Source organism: Melospiza georgiana, chromosome 22, assembly GCF_028018845.1.
Source record: "Melospiza georgiana isolate bMelGeo1 chromosome 22, bMelGeo1.pri, whole genome shotgun sequence".
Classification (NCBI taxonomy): Eukaryota; Metazoa; Chordata; class Aves; order Passeriformes; family Passerellidae; genus Melospiza; species Melospiza georgiana.
Window position 1 is genome coordinate 11,241,266 of NC_080451.1, and position 23,764 is coordinate 11,265,029.

The 23,764-nt window shown below is 45.6% G+C and overlaps 2 protein-coding genes across 4 annotated transcripts in view; one reads left to right on the forward strand and one right to left on the reverse strand.

The window, feature by feature from the left end:
- The window catches only part of ACAP3 (ArfGAP with coiled-coil, ankyrin repeat and PH domains 3), a 36,902-nt gene extending 31,988 nt beyond the window's left edge, over positions 1 to 4,914 (reverse strand). The window contains exon 1 of the mRNA XM_058039310.1: positions 4,748 to 4,914. Within this exon, the coding sequence (XP_057895293.1) occupies positions 4,748 to 4,794 (47 nt within the window). The 5' untranslated portion in view covers positions 4,795 to 4,914. The remainder of the gene's footprint in view (positions 1 to 4,747) is intronic.
- Positions 4,915 to 6,996: 2,082 nt separating this feature from the next.
- PUSL1 (pseudouridine synthase like 1) lies at positions 6,997 to 22,968 on the forward strand. Of its 3 annotated transcripts, none has more exons than XM_058039382.1 (8): positions 6,997 to 7,110; positions 8,118 to 8,175; positions 14,532 to 14,719; positions 18,280 to 18,429; positions 19,204 to 19,377; positions 20,120 to 20,174; positions 21,657 to 21,819; positions 22,762 to 22,968. In XM_058039382.1, the coding sequence occupies exons 1-8, from the start codon at positions 7,052 to 7,054 to the stop codon at positions 22,830 to 22,832; spliced, it is 918 nt and encodes a 305-aa protein (XP_057895365.1). In that variant the 5' UTR covers positions 6,997 to 7,051; the 3' UTR covers positions 22,833 to 22,968. The 3 variants fall into 3 exon arrangements, with proteins under 3 accessions (XP_057895365.1, XP_057895366.1, XP_057895367.1); XM_058039383.1 differs by having other exon boundaries at positions 18,340 to 18,429; XM_058039384.1 differs by lacking the exon at positions 20,120 to 20,174.
- Positions 22,969 to 23,764: the final 796 nt, after the last annotated feature.

The window sequence follows — 23,764 nt, forward strand, 5'->3', positions numbered from 1 at the left end:
AGACCCCAAATATCCCTGTGGGAAAAACCCAAATATTTCTTTATGAAGACACCAAATATCTCCGTGGGAAGACACCAAAAATCTCTTTATAAAGACCCCAAATATCCCTGTGGGAAGACCTCAAAGTTAAACCAGATAAACTAAAATAGATAAATAGATATTTTCAGCTAATAAACTGAATGTAATTAATGAAGTATTATAAGTGGAAAATAAATGAATTTTTGATATTGAAGCTGAGAGTTCTGTAAGTAGGAAATTAATTAAAATTAATTTTTGATTTTGAAGCTGAGGGTGGCAGTGCTGTGGGACAAACTCAGGGACAGCTGCAGCCAACCCAAACCCAAAACCCCAAATTCCAAATCCCAAATCCTTCCTGCAGCTCAGGTTACAGCTCCCAACCTTCCTGCCCAAAATAATCCAGAGCAAAAACCTCTCCAAAATTCAGCAGTTCCCTGCTAAGCCCTGACACCAAACTGGGCCTTCAGCCTCATTCTGTCCACTCTGAGCAGAATTTTTATATATAAATAATACCTTACAAAAAAAAACCAACCCAGTACCTAAAATATATAAAAAAAAAAACAAAAACAACAACAACAAAAAAAAACGTAAAAAGAAATAATAATTATTTTATATAAATATAAAAATATATACAACATATAACTATATTATATATTAATATATAAATATATAAAATATATAATTATATATTTTATATTATATATAATATATTGAAACATAAATATATGCATAACTATATTATAAAAATATAAATATATGATTGAATATCCTAATGATAGGGGAAAAAAGGTGCATAGGTCCCAATGGCAGGCAAAAAAAAAAAGGGAAATAAAGGTGGATAAATCCCAATGGATGCTAAGTGAGCAGAGGACTGATTAAATTGGATTTCTCAGTGGATTTAGGAATTCTCTACAAATCCATTCCCGCAAAAAGAGTGTTCCTAGATTTCCCAAACTCCTGCTGGGAGATAAAAACCCTCAGAGGTGCAAGAACAGGTCCTGCCAGGTCATTAAATTGTTTACCTGAACTGCAGCCACGCCTCTGCAAGTGCCTGGCAGAAATCAGCTTTATCTGCCAAGCTGGAGCTGAGACACATCTAAATAATGGCATGTGAAACATTAAAACAAGTCAATTTTCTTTTTAGGAACTGGAACTTATCAGGTAGGAAGTGATGAGGGGGATTTGACATCAGGATTTCTCAGTATTTGAGGTGTAAACTCTGAATGTTTCAACTTGGTTCTTCTTTTTCCCTCTACCATCAAGATTTCTCAATATCTGAGGTGTTAAGTCTGAGTATTTCAGTTCTCTTTCCTCCTAACATCAGAATTTCTCAATATTTGAGGTGCAAATTCTCAATAATTCAACTCGGTTCCTTTTTTTCCCTCTAACATCAGGATTATCTCAATACTTGAGGTGTAAATTCTGAAAAACTCAACTTAGTTCCCTTCCTTCCTTCTAACATCAAGATTTCTCAATAATTGAGGTGTCAAGTCTGAGTAATTCAACTTGTTTCTGTTTTCTTCCTTCTAACATCAGGATTTCTCAATATTCAAGGTGCAAGCTCCGAATAATTCAACTTGAGTCTTCTTTTCCCCTCTAGCATCAGGATTTCTCAATATTCAAGGTGTAAATTGCGAATAACTCAACTAGCTTCATTTTTTTTTCCTTCTAATGTCAGGATTTCTCAATATTAGAGGTATAAATTCTCAATAATTCCACTTGATTCCTTTTTTCCCCTCCTAACATCACAATTTCTCAATATTTGAGGTGTCAAGTCTGAATATTTCAACTTGATTCTTCTTTTTCCTTCTAATATCAAGATTTCCCAATATCTGAGGTGTCAGTTCTGAATAATTCAACTTGGCTCCTTTTTTTCCTTCTAATGTTAGGATTTCTGAATATTCAAAGTGTAAATTCTCAATAACTCAACTTGATTCTTCTTTCCCCTCCTAACATCAGAATTTCTCACTATCTGAGGTGTTCATAATTTAAATATTCCCCTGCTGCACATATTCCAACCCTCCTGAAATGCCCAAGCTCCTGAAATGTCTAATCTCGTTCTCCCTCTAACAGAGATTCTGTGTCTGGCCATGGGGGAAACAGTTCATAATTCCAGCCTTAAATAAGTGGTTTTGATCAAGGTCCAAGGGAGGGCTCTGAGAGCTGTTTTGTTTTCATGGACAGAGCAGAATGATGCTGAAAAACCTGGCCTGGAGCCCACACACACACACCAGGGGCAAAATAAATAAATAAACAGATCAATCAGGGCTGACGTCAGCAGGAAAAGGGTCAGTGCCATGTGGGACAGACAGACAGACAGACAGCTGGACAGTGAGGTCACAGCTCTGGCTCGGGGCCACCCTGCCGTTCACGTGCTCTGCAGCACAATGGGGTGGGATGACAGGAAAAAGAAAGGGAATAAAGGTGGGTAATCCTAATGATATGTGGGGAAAAAAAAGGGAAAATAAAGGTGGGTAAATCCTAATAATATGTGGGGAAAAAAGGGGAATCAAGGTGGGTAAATCCTAATGATAGGGGGGAAAAAAGGAAATAAAGCTGGGTAAATCCTAATGATATGTGGATAAAAAGTGGGGGATAAAGGTGGATAAATGCTAATGATTTGTGGAATATAAAAAGGGGGGAAGGTGGTTAAATCCTAATGACAGAGGAGAAAAAGGTGGGCAAATCCTAATAATACGTGAAAAAAATGGAAATAAAGGTGGGTAAATACTAATAATATGTGGGAAAAAAAAGGGGAGGAGAAGATGGATAAATCCTAATGATAGGGGAAAAAAAAGGTGGGTAAATCCTAATGAAAGGCCAAAAAAAAGGGAAATAAAGGTGGATAAATCCTAATGACATACAAAAGAAAAGGGGGGGAAAAGGTGGGTAAATCCTAATGATAGATGAAAAAACCAGGAAACAAAGGTGGATAAATCCTATGGATGCTAAGTGAGCAGACGGTTGATGAAAGCATTTCCTGCCTCACTCTATGAAAAGTCCCATGATGCCAGAGCTGTCATCTCACCTGGCCCTGCCCAGCACCTGGCAGTGCAGGAAGAGCAGGATCTCCCTGAGAATGAGCAGATCTCCCTGCAAGATCTACCTGAGGATGAGCAGGATCTCCCTGAGAATGAGCAGATCTCCCTGCAAGATCTACCTGAGGATGAGCAGGATCTCCCTGAGGATGAGCAGATCTCCCTGCAGGATCTCCCTGAGAATGAGCAGGATCTCCCTAGAGGATCTCCCTGAGAATTAACAGATCTCCCAGCAGGATCTACCTGAGTAGATCTCCCTGAGAATGAGCAGATCTCCCTGCAGAATGAGCAGGATCTCCCTGTAGAATGAGCAGGATCTCCCTGCAGGATCTCTCGCCCTGCAGGATGAGCAGATCTCCCATCAGGATCCCAATAAAACCACGTGCAGGGTGACCCTTCCCACATCCCAGCCACACGTGTGTTACCTCCACAAGCACTCAGCACCACAAAATGCCAATCTGGCAGCCCGGCCTCAGCCACAGACCACTGCAACCCTTTTGCACCCCAACCACTTCTAGAAATGCTTCAGAAAACCATTGAATGCTTTAGAAACCATTCCTAAACACACTTCCAACAAAACGCAAGCTGCTTTTTCTTGTTGTTGTTGTTTTTTTTTTTTTTTTTCCCCAATAAACAAAAAGATTCCGAGCAGGAACAACACAAAACATCTGCAGGAAGCAGAGACACCCTCCAATAACTCCTTCCCCTGCACACACAGGCAGCCCCAGCCGCTCCTGCAGGCTTTTGTCTGCATTTGGCTGATGCAGACGGCGCTGGGGCGGCGGGGATCGCTGCCTGCGGGAGCTCTGCTCTCCCCGAACAGCAGCAGCACATCCTAGCACATCCCAGCACATCCCAGCCCCTCCAGACACGCAGCCAGGATGCTCTGGGCACAATGGAGCGGCAGCTGCCGGCTCCTTCCCCGCCAGCCCCGGCCTGATGTGGATGCGAGAGCACAGCCAAGCCGGAGCCTTTGTTGTCACAGCCCAGATTCCTCCAAGACCGCTAAAAAAAAATAAATTAAAAAATCCACCCTCCGAGAGCCGGGAATGTGAGCGCATGGAAAATGAGTGTATTCCCCTTGAGCGGCTCTGCGGGCGGCTCCTGGCAGCGCCGCCCGGCCGAGCCCCGGGGGATGCGCGTTCCCGGCGGGGACCGGCGCTGCGAGCCCCAAAAACCCCGAACTGTTCCCGTGCCAAGCTCCGGGAGCAGCGGGGATGCGGGACACGGAAGCGGGGCACGGAGGGATGCGGGGCACACGGAGGGATGGGGCACACGGAGGAATGGATGCGGGGCACGGAGGGATGCGCGGCACGGAGGGATGCGGGGCATGGAGGGATGGGGACACGGGGGGATGGGGGGCACAAGAACGGATGGGGCACACGGAGGGAAGCGGGGCACATGGAAGGGAGGGTGCGGGGAACGGGAAGTCGGGGTGCGGGAGGGATGCGGGCACGGCAGGGCAGCGCCTGCGGCCCGAGCATCGCCGGCTGCCGGCAGAACGCGCTGGGCTCCGGCTCCGGCCCTTCCCGGCCCCGGCTCCGGCCCTTCCTTCCCGGGCCCGGTTCCCTCTGCCCGGGCCCGGCTCGCTCTGCCCGAGCCCGGCTCGCTCTGCCCGGCCGCGGCCCTGCCCGTCTTCCCGTTCCCCCCGCACCGCCCCGAGCCGTTCCCGGGGAGGCCCCGGCGCTTACCGGAACCGGGGCGAGTCCTTGATGCACTCCTCGAACTCCACCGTCATCCTGCCGGCTCGGGCTCGGCCGCGCTGCGCTCAGCGGAGGAAGCGCATCGCCCGCCGGCTGCGCTCAGCGCGGGCAGCGCCCGCCCCCCGCGGCACCGGCCCGCCTCCTCCCGGCACCGAACCGGGGATGGAACCGGCTACAGCACCGGCCCGCCTCCTCCCGGCACCGAACCGGGGATGGAACCGGCTACAGCACCGGCCCGCCTCCTCCCGGCACCGAACCGGGTACAGCACCGGCCCGCCTCCCGCACCGCCACCGAACCGGGGATGGAACCGGGAATAGCACCGGGAACAGCCCAGCCTCCCACGGAACCGCCACGGAACCGGGAATAGCACCGGATACAGCCCAGCCTCCCGCGGCACCGCCACGGAACCAGGGATACCACCGGATACAGCCCAGCCTCCCACGGAACCGGCTACGGCACCGGGTACGTCACCGGGCACAGCCCCCGGTCCAGCCCTGCCACGGCTCCGATCCGCCTCCCGCAGCACCGAGACAGAACCGGGAACAGCATGGACCCGCCTCCTGCGGAGCCACGGACAGAACCGGACACGGCGCGGACACAGCCCTGACCGCCCCTCCTGCACACCAGCCATTGGGATTTATCCATCTTTTTCCCCTATTGTTAGGATTTATCCACATTTTGCCCCCCCCCTTTTTTTTTACCTGCCATTAGGATTTATCCCTTCTCCCCCTTTTTTTTCACCTGTCATTAGGAATTTCAGCTCTGCTCTCCAATCCAAACCCTTCCATGATTTCCAGGCAGGATTTCCAGGCAGGAAGAACAAACCCAATCCAATGGTAAAATTCCATAACCAGCAGCAGGATTGGCATCAATCCTGTCCCTCCTTAATCCAGTTTTTCATTTTCCATAAACTCTGGATTTACTGCTGCCAGCAGCCAAGGGATAAATCTGCAGGAATCACTTGGGGAAGGAGCACACCTGGGTTTGTGGGTCCAGCTGAAGGTGAATTCCATTGCCACAGGACAGGCAACAAACAGTGGTGTGGCTAATTGAGGTTAATTAATCCTGATCTTCCACCCACCCAGCACCACAGACCCATCAGCAGCAACCACATGGCTCACTGATGGTTTCAGATGAACTTTCTGTGAACTGAGAGAAGGGCCTGACATGAAAATCCCATGTTTGAAGAAAATCCTACCTCTAAACTGAAACCATGAGTGAATCAACAGGCCAAGGGGGCCCTGACAGATGTCTCAAGGAGACCTCACCCAGCCATGGACAGGAACAGGGACGAAATGAAGTGAAATTTGATGTTTAATGCCATTTTCCCCACCCCCTGCCACGGGCAGGGACCTTTCACCATACCAGGGTGCTCCAACCTGGCCCTGGACACTTCCAGAGATCCAGGGGCAGCTGCTCTGGAATTCCACTCCAAGGAAGCCATTCCCTGTGTCCTGTCACTCTGTTCCTTGTCCCCAGTCCCTCTGCTGCTCTCCTGGAGCCCCTTTAGGCCCTGGAAAGTGCTCTGAGGTCTCCTTGGAGCCTTCTCCAGGTTTTTAACATTCCCAGCTCTCCCAGCCCTTGGAGCATCTCTTGTGGTCCCTGCTTTATGTGTTTTCTTAGCTGAAATCAACACAACATTATTATTATTTTTATTATTATTGTTTTCTTCCATCCAACTGAGTTGCAGGCAGCACAGTGGAGAGCTGAGGAGCAGCTGAGGTGAAGCCCAGGGTTCCAGAGGGGTTTGATGTTTGCACAACATCCCAGTTCCCATCCCATCAGCACATCCCGACTCCCACGATCACATCCCAGGTTCCGAACCGCACATCCCAGATCCCCATGAGCTCATCCAAGGTCCCCATTACCAGGTCCCAGTTCCCATGAGCAGGTCCCATCTCCCACCAGCCCATCCCTGTTCCCCAGAGCCCATCCTCGGTTCCCAGCAGCCCATCCCGGTCACCTGAGCCCACTCCCCGGTCCCCACCGGCCCATCCCGTTCGTTCCGTACCAGCCCACCCCGTTCCTCTCCAGCCCATCCCTGTTCCCCATTAGACCATCCCGGCTCCCGCGATCCCATTCCGTTCTTCTGCAGCCCACCCCGTTCCCCACGATCCCGCCCCGCTCTCTCCCGGTCCCCGCCGTGCCGTGCCGTGCCGTGCCGTGCCGGAAGCGGCGGTGCCGGCCGGGGGAAGGGGCGGCGCTGCGGGCGGTGCTGCCCTGCCCGGCCCGGCCCGCTCCGTGCCGTGGCTGCGTTCCCGGGGCTGTGCCCGGGTCCCGGCGGGCGGGCCATGGCCGGTGCCCCTGCCCGGTACCTGGTGTTCTTTCAGTACTTTGGCACCAGGTACAGGTACGTGCCCCGCCCGGCCCCGGGGAGCCACGGAGACAGCGGGGCTGGGGACTGAGATTGGGGACAGCGTGGGGATAGAGCTTGGAGAGAGCAGGATTTGAGAGAGCAGAGCTTGGGGATGGAGCTTGGGGACAGTGTTTGTGGACGGCTTGGGTATAGAGTTTGGAGTGAGCAGGGTTTGGGAGAGCAAGGTTTGGGGAGGACTGGATAGTGCAATGGGAAGAGCAGAACTCCGGGGAGCAGAATTTGGGAGAGCAGAGTTTGGGCAGGCCAGAGTTTGGGGAGGAAGGAGTGAGAGCAGAATTTGGGATGGCAGGATTTGGAGAGAGGACAGGGTTTGGGGCAGTGGAGTTTAGGGAGAGCAGAATATGGGATGGCAGAGTTTGGGTAGAGCAGAATTTGGAGAGTTTGATGAGGATTGGGTGAGAACAGTGTCCAGGTGAGAGATTAACCCCTTCCTGAGCAGGTGAGAGCTGGACCGTGCTGTGCACAGAAAAAGGGATGGTTCAGGCAGCAAATGCATCAAACCAGCAAGGCAAAAAGACAGGAAGGGGCAGAGGAGAAGGAAAGTTTCTCTCAGGCTGGGGCAGCAGGACAGAGCAGGAAGTTCACCACAAACTGTCCTTGTGGCCTTTTAGTCAATTTATGACATTCACAAGTCCTGGCCTCCAACTGGCAACCAACTCCTGGCCCTAAAATAGTTTAATCTCAAACTAACTTATCTGCCTTACTCTCCTGTCAGCCTCTATCTCAAGGGCCAGTCCAGAGAGGAACATCTGAAGGGTTATTTTATTTCCAACATCCCTTCTGGAAAATAACCACTTTTAATTTTAATAATTTAGATTTTAATAAGTTTAATAACCAATAAGGCACTTTCCCTGCCCATTCCTCAGTGTTTGGTCCCTGCAAGTTCTGTGGGAAGATCCAAGAAGTCCTGAATTTTTTGGTGGGCTCTGTCAAGTCCCTAAATGTTGACATCAATAAATCATATTTGCTTTGCTCTGCAGTGGGGTTATGGAGACCAAGAGTGATCAGGCCCTGGTTGGAGTCCAGAATTATTTGGAGGTAGGTCCTGTTGTCATAAAAATGAAGCTTTTAGGGTCACACAGGTGTAAATATTGTTTTGAGATGGATGCTCAATAAAACTGGCAGAGTGCTAAACACTTCGAAGTTCAAAACCAAATCCCCAAATCCCATGACTATACTATATCATGATGCAGATTCTGACCTTAAAAAGATGTGAACCCTTCAACGAGACTTAAAATTGAGCCCAGAACTGCTCAATTAAGAGCCTTATCAGGTGCTGGCCCACCTGAGCTTTGTTAGGACTTGTGGCTTGTCCTTAAAACTGCCTCAGTTGTGTTGCATGTCCAGTTCCTTTATGGATTTAGCAGCTGGATGCTTCCTCCCAGGGGAGGATGTTCCTGACAGAGGTTTGTTAACAAAGCACAGCAGGATGTCCACTGTTCTGTTCTGCTTCCTTTTTTTTTTTTTTTTTTTTTTTTTGGAGTTCTGTTATGCCTGGGGGGAAAAAAAATGATCCTGTTATCCCTGCACTGCTTGCTCCCAGGGATTCCCTTGGGTCTGGGAATGGTTTGAGGACCCCGGGTTGCTGTTTGGGTTGGCAGAGAGTTTGAACAGGAATGGAAAAAAAACATTTTTACACCCAGGAGTAGAAAATGGGTCACCTGAGCGTGGTGGTGCAGTTGGGAATTTAAATTGTAAATTAATTACAAGCTGCTGTTGAGCTGCTGAGTCAGGAATCAAAAGGAAGGTGAATTATTTCTCTTGTCTTGGAAGCATCATGGGGTTCAAAAGGAAAGTTGTGCCGGCTTGAAAGATAAGAGGTTGTTGATTCATGTTGATTCAGAGCACATTTTGTCATTCAGTTCCCATTTGTGGTCAGTCTGTCTGACCCAAATCCCAAATTGCAGCACTTTGGGATGCTCTGCTGGTGTGGAAGACAGAGCTGTCCAAGGGCAGGACATCCCTGCGCTCTGTTGGGCTCAGAATTCCTGCTGCTCTCACTGTGGTGCCTTGAGAAGGCTGGTCTGGAACAGGGACTGGAAAGAGTTACAGAATAAAGCAGAAAAATTCAGAAAAGTTTCTCCTCAATGGATCCACCTTGGGCAGCACAAGAGCCCAGCCAGGGCTGCACCCAAGATGAACCGAAATGGTCCCCAAAATGAACCCAGGATGAACCAAAATGGTCCCAAAAAATGGATGATCAGTCACAAAACTCTAAGTTCTGCTCTGTTTGCATCTTGGAGTGAATGGTCCAATTCCAGCTTTAGCCCATGCAGTCCCATCCTTGTTTTTCTCTCTCCAGCCCACAGTGTTTGTGCTCTGGGCTGAGATTTGGATCATTTGTCCTTGGTGCCCAGCTGGAGCAGGAATTGTTTTGTCTCCCTGCTCTGTGCACAGAGCTCACCATCCCATAATGTGAACCCAGACTCACACACTAAAGCAGCATAGCATGTGAAAAATAGAAAATCCAAAACCTGAGGCATCAGCACAGAATCTGGAGAATAGGAAAGCCAAACCTGAGGCATCAACTCGAAAGGAAAGTGTGAGGAATTATAGCTGGAATCAGAGTTCTCAGGGTGCATTCATGTGGCTTCCTGCCCTGAGCCTGTGGCAGAGAAAGTGGCTAAATTTTGTGCAGAGCCCAAAAAGGATTTTCTATCCCATTTATCTCATCCTCAGCCATGCAGGGCCCCAGGCTCTGGGCGTGGGTTGAGCCCAGCAGTTGTTCTGCATTATCCCAGTGGTGTCTGAGCAGGCAGATGGGTGGGGAGGGTGATTAGGGGAGAAGAGAAGAGGAGAAAAAGACAAACATGAGCTTATTTGGTGTTGCCTTTTCCTCAGTATCAGCACTTTGCAGGCCAGCTCAGTGCTTTCATGTGGTGCTATTGATGCTGGGCACTGCTGTGTCTATTGGAACCACATGGGAAGCCTTAAAGCAGCTTTAATAGAAAACTTCTGGGGCCTGCAGGAATTTCTCTTCCTTCCTCCTTTTCTCTGCAGCCTTGAACTTCACTCTTTCCCCAAAGCCAGGAAGGCAAGTGAAGGGAAGGGCAAAATTAAAGCTCTAATGAGATCCTTATTGTGTTCTGAGGATGTTCAGCCATTTGTTTGCAAGCAAATAACCTGGGAGGTGCAGACTTGGTGTTCCAGCAGCTGTTTTGTGGAAATTGGGATGGGCTGGTTGGTTTTGTGTCAGTTTGGGCTGGGGCAGAACAGATCAGTCATTGCAAAGCTTTGTTAGTTCTTGGTGCTGCTCTGTGACAGAGCCCTGCGGCTGCCCAGAGATAATGGAGCCTTGGTTTAGTCCAGAGATACTTGTGCGAGCTTTTCATCTCTCTTTGAGGGTGTGAGCTTTGCTGACAACATTTTATTTTTTGGAGACAAGTCTTGGAGCACTTGGAACCCCAATTTGGACCCAAAGCAAATTCCAGGCCTTGTTTTCCCTCAGGAGGAGGTTGGGACTCTCCTTTGGCTCCCTCCCATTATTCATGGAACTTTTCACATCCAAGACTTCATGCTCTGTCTCTTATAAGAGCTTTTAATCTCTTTTTGAGGGGTGTGAGCTTTGTTGACAACATTTTATTTTTTGGACACAACTCTTGAAGCACCAATTTGAACCCAAAGCAAATTCCAGGCCTCGTTTCCTCTGACAGAGAGGTTGGAGCTCTGTGATTTGGCTCCCTCCAGTAATTCATGGAAATTTTCACATCTAGGACTTCAGGCTCTGTCTCAATACTTAGAAATGCCTCTGCTGTATAGGAAGATCTCACTGTTGTTTGGGATCTGCAGAGTTCCCTTCCCTCTCAGACCTGCCTGAACCGTCTCCCATTTCTCATTTTCTTGGGAATTTCTGCCCAAACTCATCCTCCCCTCTCAAAAGCCTGTTCTGGCCAGCAGCCTTGTGCTGAGGGCAGAAATTGTTCCTCGTGAAAGGAAAGGGGAGGAGGAGAGAGAGAAAGGAGAAACACCAGCTCCTTACTATGCAAGGCAGCTCTAGTACAGCCTCCTTCCCTACATCCTTTAAAAAAAGAGCAAGAATTTCAAACAAAGAGAACTGTCATCTTCAGCCTCTGTTTTGATAATAATCCCAGTGACGTGGCAGATTGCTTTGGAAACATTCTCTTCTAACAAAATCCACATTCTCGGCATGTCCTTCCTGGCATTCACTTCCATTTCATCAATCCAACTGCAAACGAGCTGGGTTTTTAATTAGTTTCAGCTGACATAGCACCCAGTGAGTCAGGGAGGCTGGCATGACTTACAACCAGCAGCTTGCGTGTTATTAATTATTAGAACACTGTAATTAATAAATTGTGCAGCTCCCTGGCAGGGCTCTGCAGCCTCTGTGTCCAGAGGATAAAACCATGACCAGTCTAGGGGAAGAGAAATTTATTTTTACAAAACATTCCCAATATTGGCCTGTAAAGGTCAATGGAAAATCCTGAGGATTTTTTTTTTTTTTAATTCAGATTTCAGGAAGGGAAGTGGATGAACTTTTGCTCCCCTGCCATGGCTGATGTTCATCAGCATGAGAGGAAAAATGAGCTGGGAGCAATAAAAGCAAGCTGGAATGTGGATCCATATCATTCTGGCAGCCAGCAGTGGAAATTCCAGCGTAATTCCAGCTGTGGAAGGCCCAGTGAATGAAGTAGGACACGCAGCTAAATGCAATTAATGCTTCCCCTGCATCCCTGGAGTGTCTGAGGGATAAACTTCCACCCTGGCTACTCCAGGAATGTGGCTGGGTGGAAAAAATTGGGATAAATTCAGAAGGGTGAGATGTGAGAGGCTTCCAGCAGGTGCCAAAGCCAAGATTTCAGTGTTTATAGCACCTGCTAAATAAAAGAAAACAAAAAAAATTAAAATATGGCTTAAAGGAGAGAGCAGAGAGCTGTGAACTGAGCACACACAGGACTCATTTATTCCTTTATCTTCTTCATTTTCTTTTAGCTGGGTGAAATCTTAATTCCTGCTTCAGTCCCACCCTGGGAACCCGCAGAGGATCCCAGACAGGATTGGGATCTGGATGAACAGCACCCAAACCTCAGATGAAAGACAGCAAGGGCAGGAAAAACTGGTCCCTATCCAGCAATTCCTGCATGTAAATAATGCACTTTTTTTTGAAATTCAGGGTGGGACATAATAAGAGATTAAAAGAGGAGGAAACCATTAGGACTTTGGATATTCAGACAGGAGATATTTGCAAAGGTGAAGGGGTCATTTTTCAGCTGCCTGCAAAGAGAAGTTGAGCAGTTCAGGAATTCTCTCTTCCAGGAGATTCTATCCCATCCAAAAGAAATGAAATAAAAAATACTAATATTAATAAATGAAATATTAAATTAAATATTAAAATTGAAGCTGGAGGCAATAGTTGGTAGGATATTATCAGTGTGTTTTGTTGTGCTGGAGGAAAAATCCACAAAGCTTTGAGCTTCACAGACTGGGATTTATTTGGTGGTGCTGCTGGTAAAACTCCTCCTTGGGATGCTCAGGAAGGTAGGAAAAATCCGATGGAGAAGAAAAATCTCATTTGTGGAAGGAAAACCCCCTGTCCTGCACCTTTTTGGATTTGCTGGCTGATCTGAGCGGGGGAAATAATCAGATTTACTTGAGACTTTGCTCCTCTTTTCCTCTCCAGTCTGGTTTTTAGTGGAGTAGAAATTCAGAGTTTGCTGATCCAGATGGAGCTGGGATGCACTGAGGGATCCAAAGCAGTGCTGCACCCCCAAAAAAAGAAGGATTTTTTCCATGTTCTCTCCTGTTGTCTTTCCCAGCTCTTATTTCCACTGGCTGGTTTTTGTCTGCTGAGGACGGAGGGGGAGAAAAGGGTGGAGAGAGGAACCTGGGAGGAGCCTGCAAAACCCAAACATCTCTGGAGGAACTTTGCTCTTAAAAATCAGGCCCTGCTCTCAGACAAATTGCTGAGGCACAGGCCAAGGTCTGCTGCAGGAAATTATTTCATTTCTGTCTGCTCCTCTCTGCTTGGGGGTGATAATACAGATCTTTTTTTTTTTTTCACTGTTAATTGTAACCACATGTGAACTGCAAATGGAATGGAAAAATCAGTTTGGTTTTTTTTCCCAGGCCTCCCCCTGCAGCTTGGTTACGGGTTTTTTTTCTGCCTCCCTGTGCATTTTCAAGGAACATTTCTGAGAGCTCACAGCTCTGACTGCTCCTCCAGGAGTCTGGAAGGTATTTGTGAGTCAGCAATTCGAATTTTATTGACTCTTGTAGAAAATTAAAATCCAATAAAAACCGCTGGGTTTCAGAACTCGGGAGCGGGGATGGGAAGGAGAGGGAAATTTTGAGTCATGCCTTTGGTTTCCTGCCTTCTTTTGTGGTTTTTCACTCTTTGAGATGTTTCATTTCTTCCCTGCAGTAATTTTCACTGGATTTTTGGTCTTGGGTTTGGGTTGAAATGAGCTGAAATGGGTGATCCTCTGTTTTTTCCCCCTCACCCAACAACACAAAGCAGATAAAGAAATGAATATTTTTCACTTTATTTTGTGCTCTTAAGGAAGTTCACATGACACAAAGCAGAGGATAGATAGTAGTTAATTTTTACTAGTTTATTTTGACTTTATTTTATCCCCCTAAGGAAGCTCTCATGGCATTTTGGATCCTCTGTGTGAGGTGATTTCAGGGCAGAAGCTGAGAAATCACTGATTTTAGAAGAAATTCCCGCAAACCCTCAATTTTTTATAACCCACAGTAATGCCAAACTCCTCTGGAAGCAGCACAAGGTGTGGTTAGCCAGGAGTGATGCCTCTGGTTTTGGATTTTCTATTTTTCACATTCTGTGCTGCTTTAGTGGGTGGGTCTGGGCTTCATACTGTGGGATGGTGAGCTCTGTGCACAGAGCAGGGAGACAAAACAATTCCTGCTCCAGCTGGGCACCAAGGACAAATGATCCAAATCTCAGCCCAGAGCACAAACAGCGTGGGCTGGAGAGAGAAAAACAAGGATGGGACTGCATGGGCTAAAGCTGGAATTGGACCATTCACTCCAAGATGCAAACAGAGCAGAACTTAGAGTTTTGTGACTGACCATCCATTTTTTGGGACCATTTTGGTTCATCTTGGGTGCAGCCCTGGCTGGGCTCTTGTGCTGCACCAGGTAGATCCATTGAGGACATCTTTTTCCTAAATCCCTGCTTTATTCTTTAACTCTGTCCAGTCTCTGTCCTAGGTCAGCCTTCACAAGGCATCAGGAGGACGACAGTTTTGCTAGATTATTGCTGACTTATTGCTGAATTTTTTCTGAATTATTGCTGAATTTTTTCTGAATTATTGCTGAATTTTTTCTGACTTTTTGCTGAATTTTCTGCTGAATTGTTACCGAATTTTTCTGAATTTTTGCCAAATTCTTGCTGCATTCGTGCTGTTTGCTTGCAGAAGGCAGCCGAGCAGCTGAAGCCCAGCGCTCCCATCAAGTTCCACATCTCCAGCCGCACGGACAGCGGCGTCCACGCCCTGGCCAACGCCGCCCACCTGGACATCCAGAGGGCCCCGGGCAGGGCGCCCTTCACTGGCCCCCAGCTGCTGCACGGCCTCAACCACTTCCTCAAACCCGAGCCTATCCGGTGAGTCCGTCAAAAATCCTTCATTTGGCCGTATTCTACTGCAAGAATCTCGGAATTTCTGCTGCTCACAGTGACCCCAAGGTGTTAAAAGTCTCTTTTCCCTGTCCAGTGCTCATAGAAGGAGTCAGAACTCTTCATTTCTTATTCTCAACGTTGTTTATTGTTTCTTATCTATAATATTTTTCTTATCTATAAAATTTTTTCTTACCTATAATTTTTTTTTCTTATCTATCAAATTGTTTCTTATCTATAAACTTTTTTCTCCTGTCCAGCTGAGGTGCACTCAGCAGGACAGACAGAAGCACTCTGCCTGCCCCTGGGTGGTGTGTCACAGACAGGTTTTATGAAAAATCCTTTCCTTAGGATTTTTTCTCCTGAAACAAAATGTAAATAATAATAATAATTATCTGCTGCTGTGAAATGCAACAGGTGCATCTTTGATTGGTCTCATGTGGTTGTTTTTAATTAATGGCCAATCACAGTCCAGCTGGCTTGACTCTCTGGTCAGTCACAAGATTTTATCATCATTCCTTTCTATTCCTTGCAAGCCTTCTAATGAAATCCTTTCTTCTATTCTTTTAGTATAGCTTTAATATAATATATATAATAAAATAATAAATCAGCTTTCTGAAACATGGAGTCAGATCCTCCTCTCTTCCCTCACCCTGGGTCCCCTGCAAACACCACCACAATTAGTGACCCCAAGTGATGAAAAATTCAAACACTAGTGTTATCTTTTTATCCTAAAAACTACATGTACAATATTTACAATTATTTCTCAATACCTACCACCTATGTTAGACAGTGAGCTTCTACTCTAAACCAATCCAAAAGTGCCAACATCACCCAGAAGATGGAGGCCAAGAACAAGAAGGAGAAAGGCTGGACATGCCCAGATCCCTCTATCTTGCCCCTTGAATTCCCATTCTAAAAACCCCAAAAATCTATTTTTCACCCTGTGATAAATTCACTATCATTCTGCTTAAACTTTCTTGAACTGCAGTTCTTCATATAAAGGTTGTTGATTGTTTTTTCCAGGGCTAAATCCAAGGCACAAGGGTCTGGGGCTCTGTGCCAAGGTCTCTGAGCCCCTGAGCCAGGGGCTTGAGTCCTCCAGGGCAGCCAGAGGAATTTCCTGGGTTCCAACAAGTGCAGAGCAAAAAATTCCTTTATTTTGGCATGATTTTACTGCAAGAGCAGGAAAAACTGGTCCCTATCCAGCAATTCCTGCATGTAAATAATGCACTTTTTTTGAAGTTCAGGGTGGGGGATATGAAGAGATTAAATGAGAGGAGGAAACTTTCAGTGCTCAAAGGACTTTGGATATTCAGATAAAACTCTGAATTTTTCTCTACTTACCTTAAAACTATAATTTTTTCTCTATGTCCCTATCCAAGCAATTCCTGCATGTAAATAATTTTTTTTTTAAGTTCAGGGTGGAGGATATAAAGAGATTAAAGGAGAGGAGAGAACCTTCAGTGCTCAAAGGACTTGCGATATTCAGATAAAATTTTAGATTTTTCTCTACTTCCCTTAACCTGTCTCTGCTTTAAACTATAAATCCACATTTTCACTTGTAACACCTAAGTTTGGGAGATTTTTCCAAGGTCTAAAATCAAATCCTGGGTTTAATTCTGAGCTTTGGCTTCCAGGCCCAAAGTTCTGAGAGTTCTTTACATTTCAGATTCCAACACCATCCCCCCAAAATTAGAATATTTCAATCAGAGAATATATTCAGAATATTTGGATCTGTTTTAGGAGGGTTCTGCTGCCCTCAGAGTGGGACTGGCAGTGTAGGAGTCTCACACCTCCTGTTCCTGGTTTTGTAACCACACAATAAAAATTCTCTGAGTGACAAGACAGAGCTGGGATTCCTCCCACCTCCTGCAAATTGGCTTTGAGGTGGAGAGAACAGGAGGATTTTTTCTCTCATATATTTCCATTTCTAATTAAATGTCTTTGGCTTTTTTTTCCCTTTGATCTCAAAATTCAGGGCCTGTTGGAAACGCTAAAAATGTAGAAAAGGTAAAAAAAAAAAAAGCCACAGTTCTTTATTTACCATAATTTTTAAAAATGGGATCTCAGCAAATGAGATTTAAAAATGGGATCTCTGAAATGCAGAGAAAGAAAATCTTTGGAATCTGAAATCTGAGAAAATCTTTGGAATCTGAAATGCAGCTGCTGGAGAAAATTCTGGACAAAACCAATTCCTGGCTAAAAGGAACAATTGCAACAGGAAAAGCTGCTTGCACTGAGGAATTCTGTGAGCAGAAATAAACTCCCGTGAAAGAACCTCCCTAAAAGGATGGTTATTTAATCAAAACCACACAAGTGCTGGCTCAAGGCAGGCTGGGTGCTTGTGGAGGCATGCAGACAGAGGGAAATAAATGTCATCATTTTATTCTGGTGTTTGGAGGAGGCTGGAGCTCCTCCTTCAAACCCTGGAGGATGGAATTTAAATTTCTCCTGATGGTTTATGGCACTGGAGCAATTCCTGGGATTGTTTGTGCAGATCTTTGTGGCAACATTTTATTTTTTTGGAGACAAATCTGGTTTTTGCAAATCTTTGTGGCAGCGTTTTATTTTTTGGAGACAAATCTCGAAGCACTCAGAACCCCAATTTGGGCCCAAAGCAAATTCCAGGAACTCTCATTTCTCCCTCTGTGCTCTGAGCCAGGGGAGGGAGGGCTGAGAGCCAGAGGCCAAAAATCCCCAGAGCACCAACTTTCCTTAAAGTAAATAAAGACATTTGTGGTCCCAAATCTATCCTGGGTTTTTTGGCTGCCCTGGCTCCTTTCTCCTCACCAAATTCCAAAGGCAGAAAGGCAAAACAGCAGGAGAAAAATTCCCTTGTAAGGAGAGCTCTCCTCTCAAGCAGCACCTGCAAGGGTGGTGGCTCTGAGCAGGGCTTTTCCTGCAGGATTTTGGATTTTGCATTTTGGATTTTGGGAGAGTCACATCCAGTCCAGAGAACACTTTTGGGAGAGCTGCAGGAGCTCAGGGAAGCTCCATTTCCTTCCCTGGCAGGTAGAATTTGCTCTCTGGGCCTTCCTCTCTGCCTCCCACGCTCTGTGGGGTGGCGATTTTGGGTTTGGAGAAACAGGGAATTTTCTCCCTGCTGCCTTTGGAGGAAAACAGGGGAGCTCAGGTGCCTGGGAGCTCCTTTTTGGCTGTTTTGGGGTTGGTGGGAGATGGTGGACACTCATGGGGAATGGCTTTTGGGGCTGAGAGGGTTCTGCTGGGTTCACTCCCACCCCACCCCTCCAATGTTGGGATTTTCCTGGATTTTCCTGGCTGCACAAAGTCCTGCAGGTCCTGAGGGAAGGGAGCTCCTTGAAAGCATCTCCATCTGCTCTAGGGGCTGTTTGCGGGGAGCAGAGGGGAGTTCTTTCCTCTCACTTGGGAATTTTGGTGTCCCTGTCCCCCATGTCCTCCAGCATCCTCAGTGCCCAGTGAGTGCCCAGCACCTTCCCGTGGGAAAGCTTTGGAATGTTGGTGTCCCTGTCAATGGAAAACCTTTGGAATTAGTGTCCCTGTCACCTTTCCCCTCTGTCCCACAGCATCCTCAGTGCCCAGCGGGTTTCCAGCACCTTCCATGCCCGTTTCTGTGCCCTCTCCAGGACCTACGTCTACCGCCTGCTGCTGGGCTGTGCCCACCGCTCCCAAATCCCCGTCTTCGAGCAGGATCTGTGCTGGGCTCCCCCAGGAGGGTGAGTGCAGCTCCCTGGGGAGGCTCCTCTGCAAGGAAATTAGGGAATCAGGGCTGGGAGGGGAAAAAAATGGGATTTTTTTGCTCCGAACAAGTCCCTGACAGGAGGGGACAGCCCCAGGCTGGGCTCTGGGACAAGAGGAGAGGGAATGGTCTCAGGCTGGGGTTTAAGTTGGACATCAGGAGGGTTTAAGGGTCCCAGGAGAGCTTTAGGATGAATTTCCCCTGTTAAAGAGTTGTTAGATGTGGGAATTGCTGCCCAGTGAGGTTTGGAGTGCCGATCCCAGAAAAAAAAAAAAAAAAAAAAAAAAAAAAAGTTGAAATAGAATTTGGGCAGGGTTTTGGGTTGCTCATTTTGCTCAGACTGGAAACCAGTCAGGACCTGGATGCCCAAACCCTTTTCTGGATGTTGGAACAGTCACAGAGGACAGGGAGATGGGTCAGAGCTCTGATTTCCTGCCTTAAAAGGAGTTTGGGGTTTGAGCCTGGCATAATTTATTGGGGTTTGATCCTGGTGTAATTCTATGGGGTTTGAGCCTGGTGTAACTCATTGGAGCTTAAACCTGGTGTAATTTATTAGTGTTTGAGCCTGGCATAATTCCTTGATGTTTGAGCCTGATGTAATTCTCTGGGGTTTGAGCCTGGGATAATTTATTGGGGTTTGAGCCTGGCATAACTCTCTGGGCTCTGAGCCTGCTGTAACTCCCTGGTGTTTAGGCCTGGCTCGGTGCCCTGGCTCAGTCCCAGTGCCCTGAGCCCACCCTGTGCCCCGCAGCCCCCTGGACATCCCGGCCATGAGGGCGGCAGCGCAGCTCCTGCTGGGCACCCACGATTTCAGCACCTTCCGCTCCCCGCGCCCCGAGGCCGCGGCGCAGAGCCCCGTCAGGACCCTGCAGCTGCTGCAGCTCCAGCCCGGCCACGGCCTCCTGGGCCAGCACCACCTGCACAGGTGAGAGCCTGACACTCAGGGCTGTGGGGAAAATCCAGGTGGGGCTGTGGGATTGGCAGGGAGCGGCTCCTGGGAGGGGTTCTTGTGTTAATTACACTCATTTTTGTGTTAATTACACTAATTTTTGTGTTATTTACACTCATTTTGGTGGCTCAAAACCACCTCTGCCAAGGAATGGATTTGGGTTTTTCCTGCCTGCACAGGTGACTGTCCAGGCAGTCAGATTTTTAGGGAAAAGCCAGATGGGACAGGCTGGAGTGTGGGAATATCAGGGAGCTGCTCCTGGGAGGGGTTCTTGTGTTATTTACACTCATTTTTTGGGTTATTTACACTCATTTTGGTGGCTAAAAACCACCTTGGGTAAGAAATTGGTTTGGGTTTTTTTAGTCTCTGCCTGCACAGGTGAGAGTTCAGGCAATCAGGTTTGTAGGGAAAATCTGGGGGGACCAGGCTGGAGTGTGGGATTGTCAGGGAGCAGCTCCTGGGAGGGGGTTTTGTGTCATTTTCACTCATTTTTTGGGCTATTTACACTCATGGCTAAAATCCACTTCTGGCTAGGGGTTGGGATTTATTTTCCTATCTGCACAGGTGAGAGCCCAATGTTAAAACCACCTGAAATTTAAGTGCTTTTTTTTTGGTTTTTTTTTTGGTTTTTTTTGGTTTTTTTTAGGGAACTAGAGTTCTGGGAAGTTAAAAACCACCTGAAATTTGATTTAAATGCTCTTTTTTTGGGTTTTTTTAGGGGACTGGAGTTCTGGGAGGTGAAGGTGAAGAGCAAATCCTTCCTGTACCGACAGGTACTGCCTGCAGCTGCTGCCAACCCAAATTTAAATTTATTAATTAACTTTAAAAGTAATTAATTCATCTAAAAATCGATTATTTTAGCAATGTCCCATCTGTGTCGCACTTACAAGGACTTGGGCTCTTTATTTGATCCCAAAATCTCCTAAATTTGTGCCCAAAACCTTCACAAAATTAGATGGCAGGATGGAAAAAAATGTGTTTTTCACAATCTCGGCTCTTTTTAAAAATTCTTTTTAATTTTTTTCCACGCTCAGTGGATTTGAGCCTAGGAAAGCTGTCCGGAATTTCACTTCCTGGCTTTTTTTGGGAAAAAAAAAATTTTAAAAGGGTTTTTTTGCTTTACAAACGGCAGAAATTCTCCCTCTGCCCTGAAACTCCCCTGGATTTTTTGAAATAATTCCAAAATAATAATAATAAAAATTATTAATATATATATTTATAATATATAGTTATATATTATAATTATCTTAGTATTTTAATATTTAATATGTTAATATTTTAACCATTTAGGAAGCTGAATGTGGATATTTTTATATGTGGAGGCACCAAACCTACAGACATGGGTGCCAATAATCTGATTTTTAATCTGATGGGTGCCAATAATCTGATTTTTAATCTGATTTTTCCTGAATTGTGGTGGCAGCAAAGTCGTGGCATGCAATGACCTCTAGCGAGGGAGGATGAAATAATAGAGGGGAGGATTTGAGCTGCTTGGAGAGAAATTCTGGGCACTCCAAGGTCCCAAAATTTCCCTCTGGATAAAACCACCTTGGATTGTTGGATATTTTTGAAGTGCTGATCATGAGCAGGTTGCTCAGGGGGCTTTGGTTTATTTATTTTTTAATTAATGGGTCACAAACTCAGCCCAGGGATTTGTTCCAGCACTGCAGGGAGGGTTTGGAAAGGTCAAAATGGAATTTTTGTTAAATCCAAATCAGGGATTGAGGTGGGGGTGGAAAATTGGGGAGGGCGGATTGGGGATGAAAAATTGGGGGTGGAGAATTTGGGATGAGGATTGGGGATGGGGAATTTAGAATGGGAAATTGGGGATGGAGAATTGGGGGTGGACTTTTGGAAGTGGAGAATTGAAATGAGAATTGGGGCTAGAGAATTGGAGGTGGATGAGCTGCTGGGACTGGCACTAAGCCAGGCTGGTTCTTGTCAGGTTGAACGCAGCATTGTCCCCTCTCTGTGGCCAGGTGAGGAGGATGGTGGGAGCCCTGGTGGTCACCTGAAGATGCTCCTGCACGTGGCAGGCTGAGAATGTCACCAAGGGGGGAAAAGCAGCTTCTCCTGCAGATTTTGGGGTGGCTGTGACTGCTGGGGTGGGACTGAGGGACAAAAACGCTCCCGGGACGAGCCCAAAGGCACAGCAGGAGCAGCCAGGCTGGGTCGGTGACTCCAGGCGGGGACTGGCACCGAGCCAGGCCTGGGCTGTCAGGCTGGAGCCAGCACTGTCCCCTCTCTACGGCCAGGTGCGGAGGATGGTGGGGGCCCTGGTGGCCGTGGGCCAGGGCAGGTTGGCCCCGGGGCAGCTGCAGCAGCTGCTGGAGCTCAGGGACCCCCGGGCGCTGCCCCCGCACGCCACGGCCCCGCCCGAGGGGCTCTTCCTGCACAGCGTGGAGTACAGCCCGACAGGTGGGCAGCGCTAATTCATCAGTAATAACTCATTATTAGAGTGGTAACTGTCTATAAGTATTGATAAATACTAATAAATAATATACATAGTAATTATGATAGAATGTTATAATGTACAATGCTATATCGTGATGTATAATTATTTATAATAATATATAATTAATATATAATCAATATATTCTATATACTATATATTTTATATCTTATAATAGATTAATATATATAATTCTATAACAATATAGAATATATATTAAACATATACTGTATTATATTTTATAAATTAATTTATATAATTATATAATTGTACTAATATGAAATTAATATATTAATCATTATATAATATATTGTATTATATTTTAGAACTTAACTATACATTGATTGATATAATAATGATATAATTATTTATAATATATATTATTATAATATATATATATTATATATAATAATATATATTATTATAATATATATATTATATGTATCTTAATTAATATGTAATAGTGTCCTGGTTTGGAAAACAAATACATATTATAATTTATATACTATAATATAAATATATACATTATTCTATAATTATTTGTGATTATATATTATTATAATTATTGAATATACATGGGATGGTGGAAGGTGGCCCTGGCAGGGGTAGAATGGGATGAGATTTTTCAGACCTTCCCGTGATGAACAATTTGAGCCAAAATTTAACAATTTAGCTGAAATTTAACAATTTTCAGCCTACAGAAGTGGGATGGATTTGCAAATACCTGCTTTCAACCAGCCAAGATCCCAGTGCTTCTTTACCCTTAAATCACTGTTTCCTTTTCCCCTAAATCACTGTTTCCTTTTCCCCTAAATCAGTATTTGTTTTTCCCTAAATCAATGTTTTCTTTTCCCCATAATCAATATTTTTTTCCCTAAATCAGTGTTTTTTCTGCTCTCTCCTCTCAGATTTGGCCCCTCCAAGTGCCCCAGCAGAAGAGGAGCTCTGTGGACTGAGCCGAAAGGAATTTATAACATAAATTATAAATTGAATTAAACAATTATAAAAATTGTAACATCTGTATTGTCTGACCCTTCACATAAAAGTTTTTAAAACACCTCTCAGTTACCCCATTCCTAAATTATAAAAATTCATATTCCAACACCTCTGCTTCCAGTGGGGAGGGTTGGGGGAATGAAACAGATCCCAGGTGCTTCCTCGAGCTTTTTTTTTCTGATTATTTTTCTGGGTTTTTTTTCAGTTAGGGTTTGTTTTTTTTTTTTTTTGGTTTTTTTTTTTTTTTTTTTTTTTTTTGTTTTTGTTTTTGTTTTTGTTTTTGTTTTTGTTTTTTGTTTTTTTTTTTTTTTAATTTTTTTCTATTTTTTTTTTTCTGATTTCTTTCTGGGTTTTTTTTTTTTTTTTTTCCCAAAATTCACCCAGGCATTTGTCCTTAATTGACCACCTCATTAATTATTATCAAAAACCGCAGGTTGGCTTCTGGCCTCTCCCTCTCTGTTTTGCTCAGATTTTTAAACCTTGGTGAAAAAATTCAGCTGCAACTTTTGTAAACTCTGGAAAATTCCAATTCCTGGCACTGTGAGAGCCTCAGCCCCTAAGAATCCTTTACCTTGAGCAGAAATTCTTTTTTTTTATTCCATTTTTTCCCAGTGGGAAACCCTCCCAGCACTGGAGGGGAACTCCTTTTATCACAATCTTATTGAAAAATGTAAAAAAATTGGATTAGAGGCTCCTTGCAGCTGAGCCTGAGGGAAGGATGAGGAATTAAAGATGTTTTGCTGCTTGGTTTTCAGTACATTTAGGGTTTTTTACTTTCTGTGATGCTTTTATACTTTAAATTTTAATTTTAAGCAGGGGATTTTCAGCTGTGGGAGGGGAGAACACTGAGTAACTTTTACTTTAATGTGTAAATAGCTCCTCAGGTCTATTTAAAAACAAATTCTTGACTCCCTG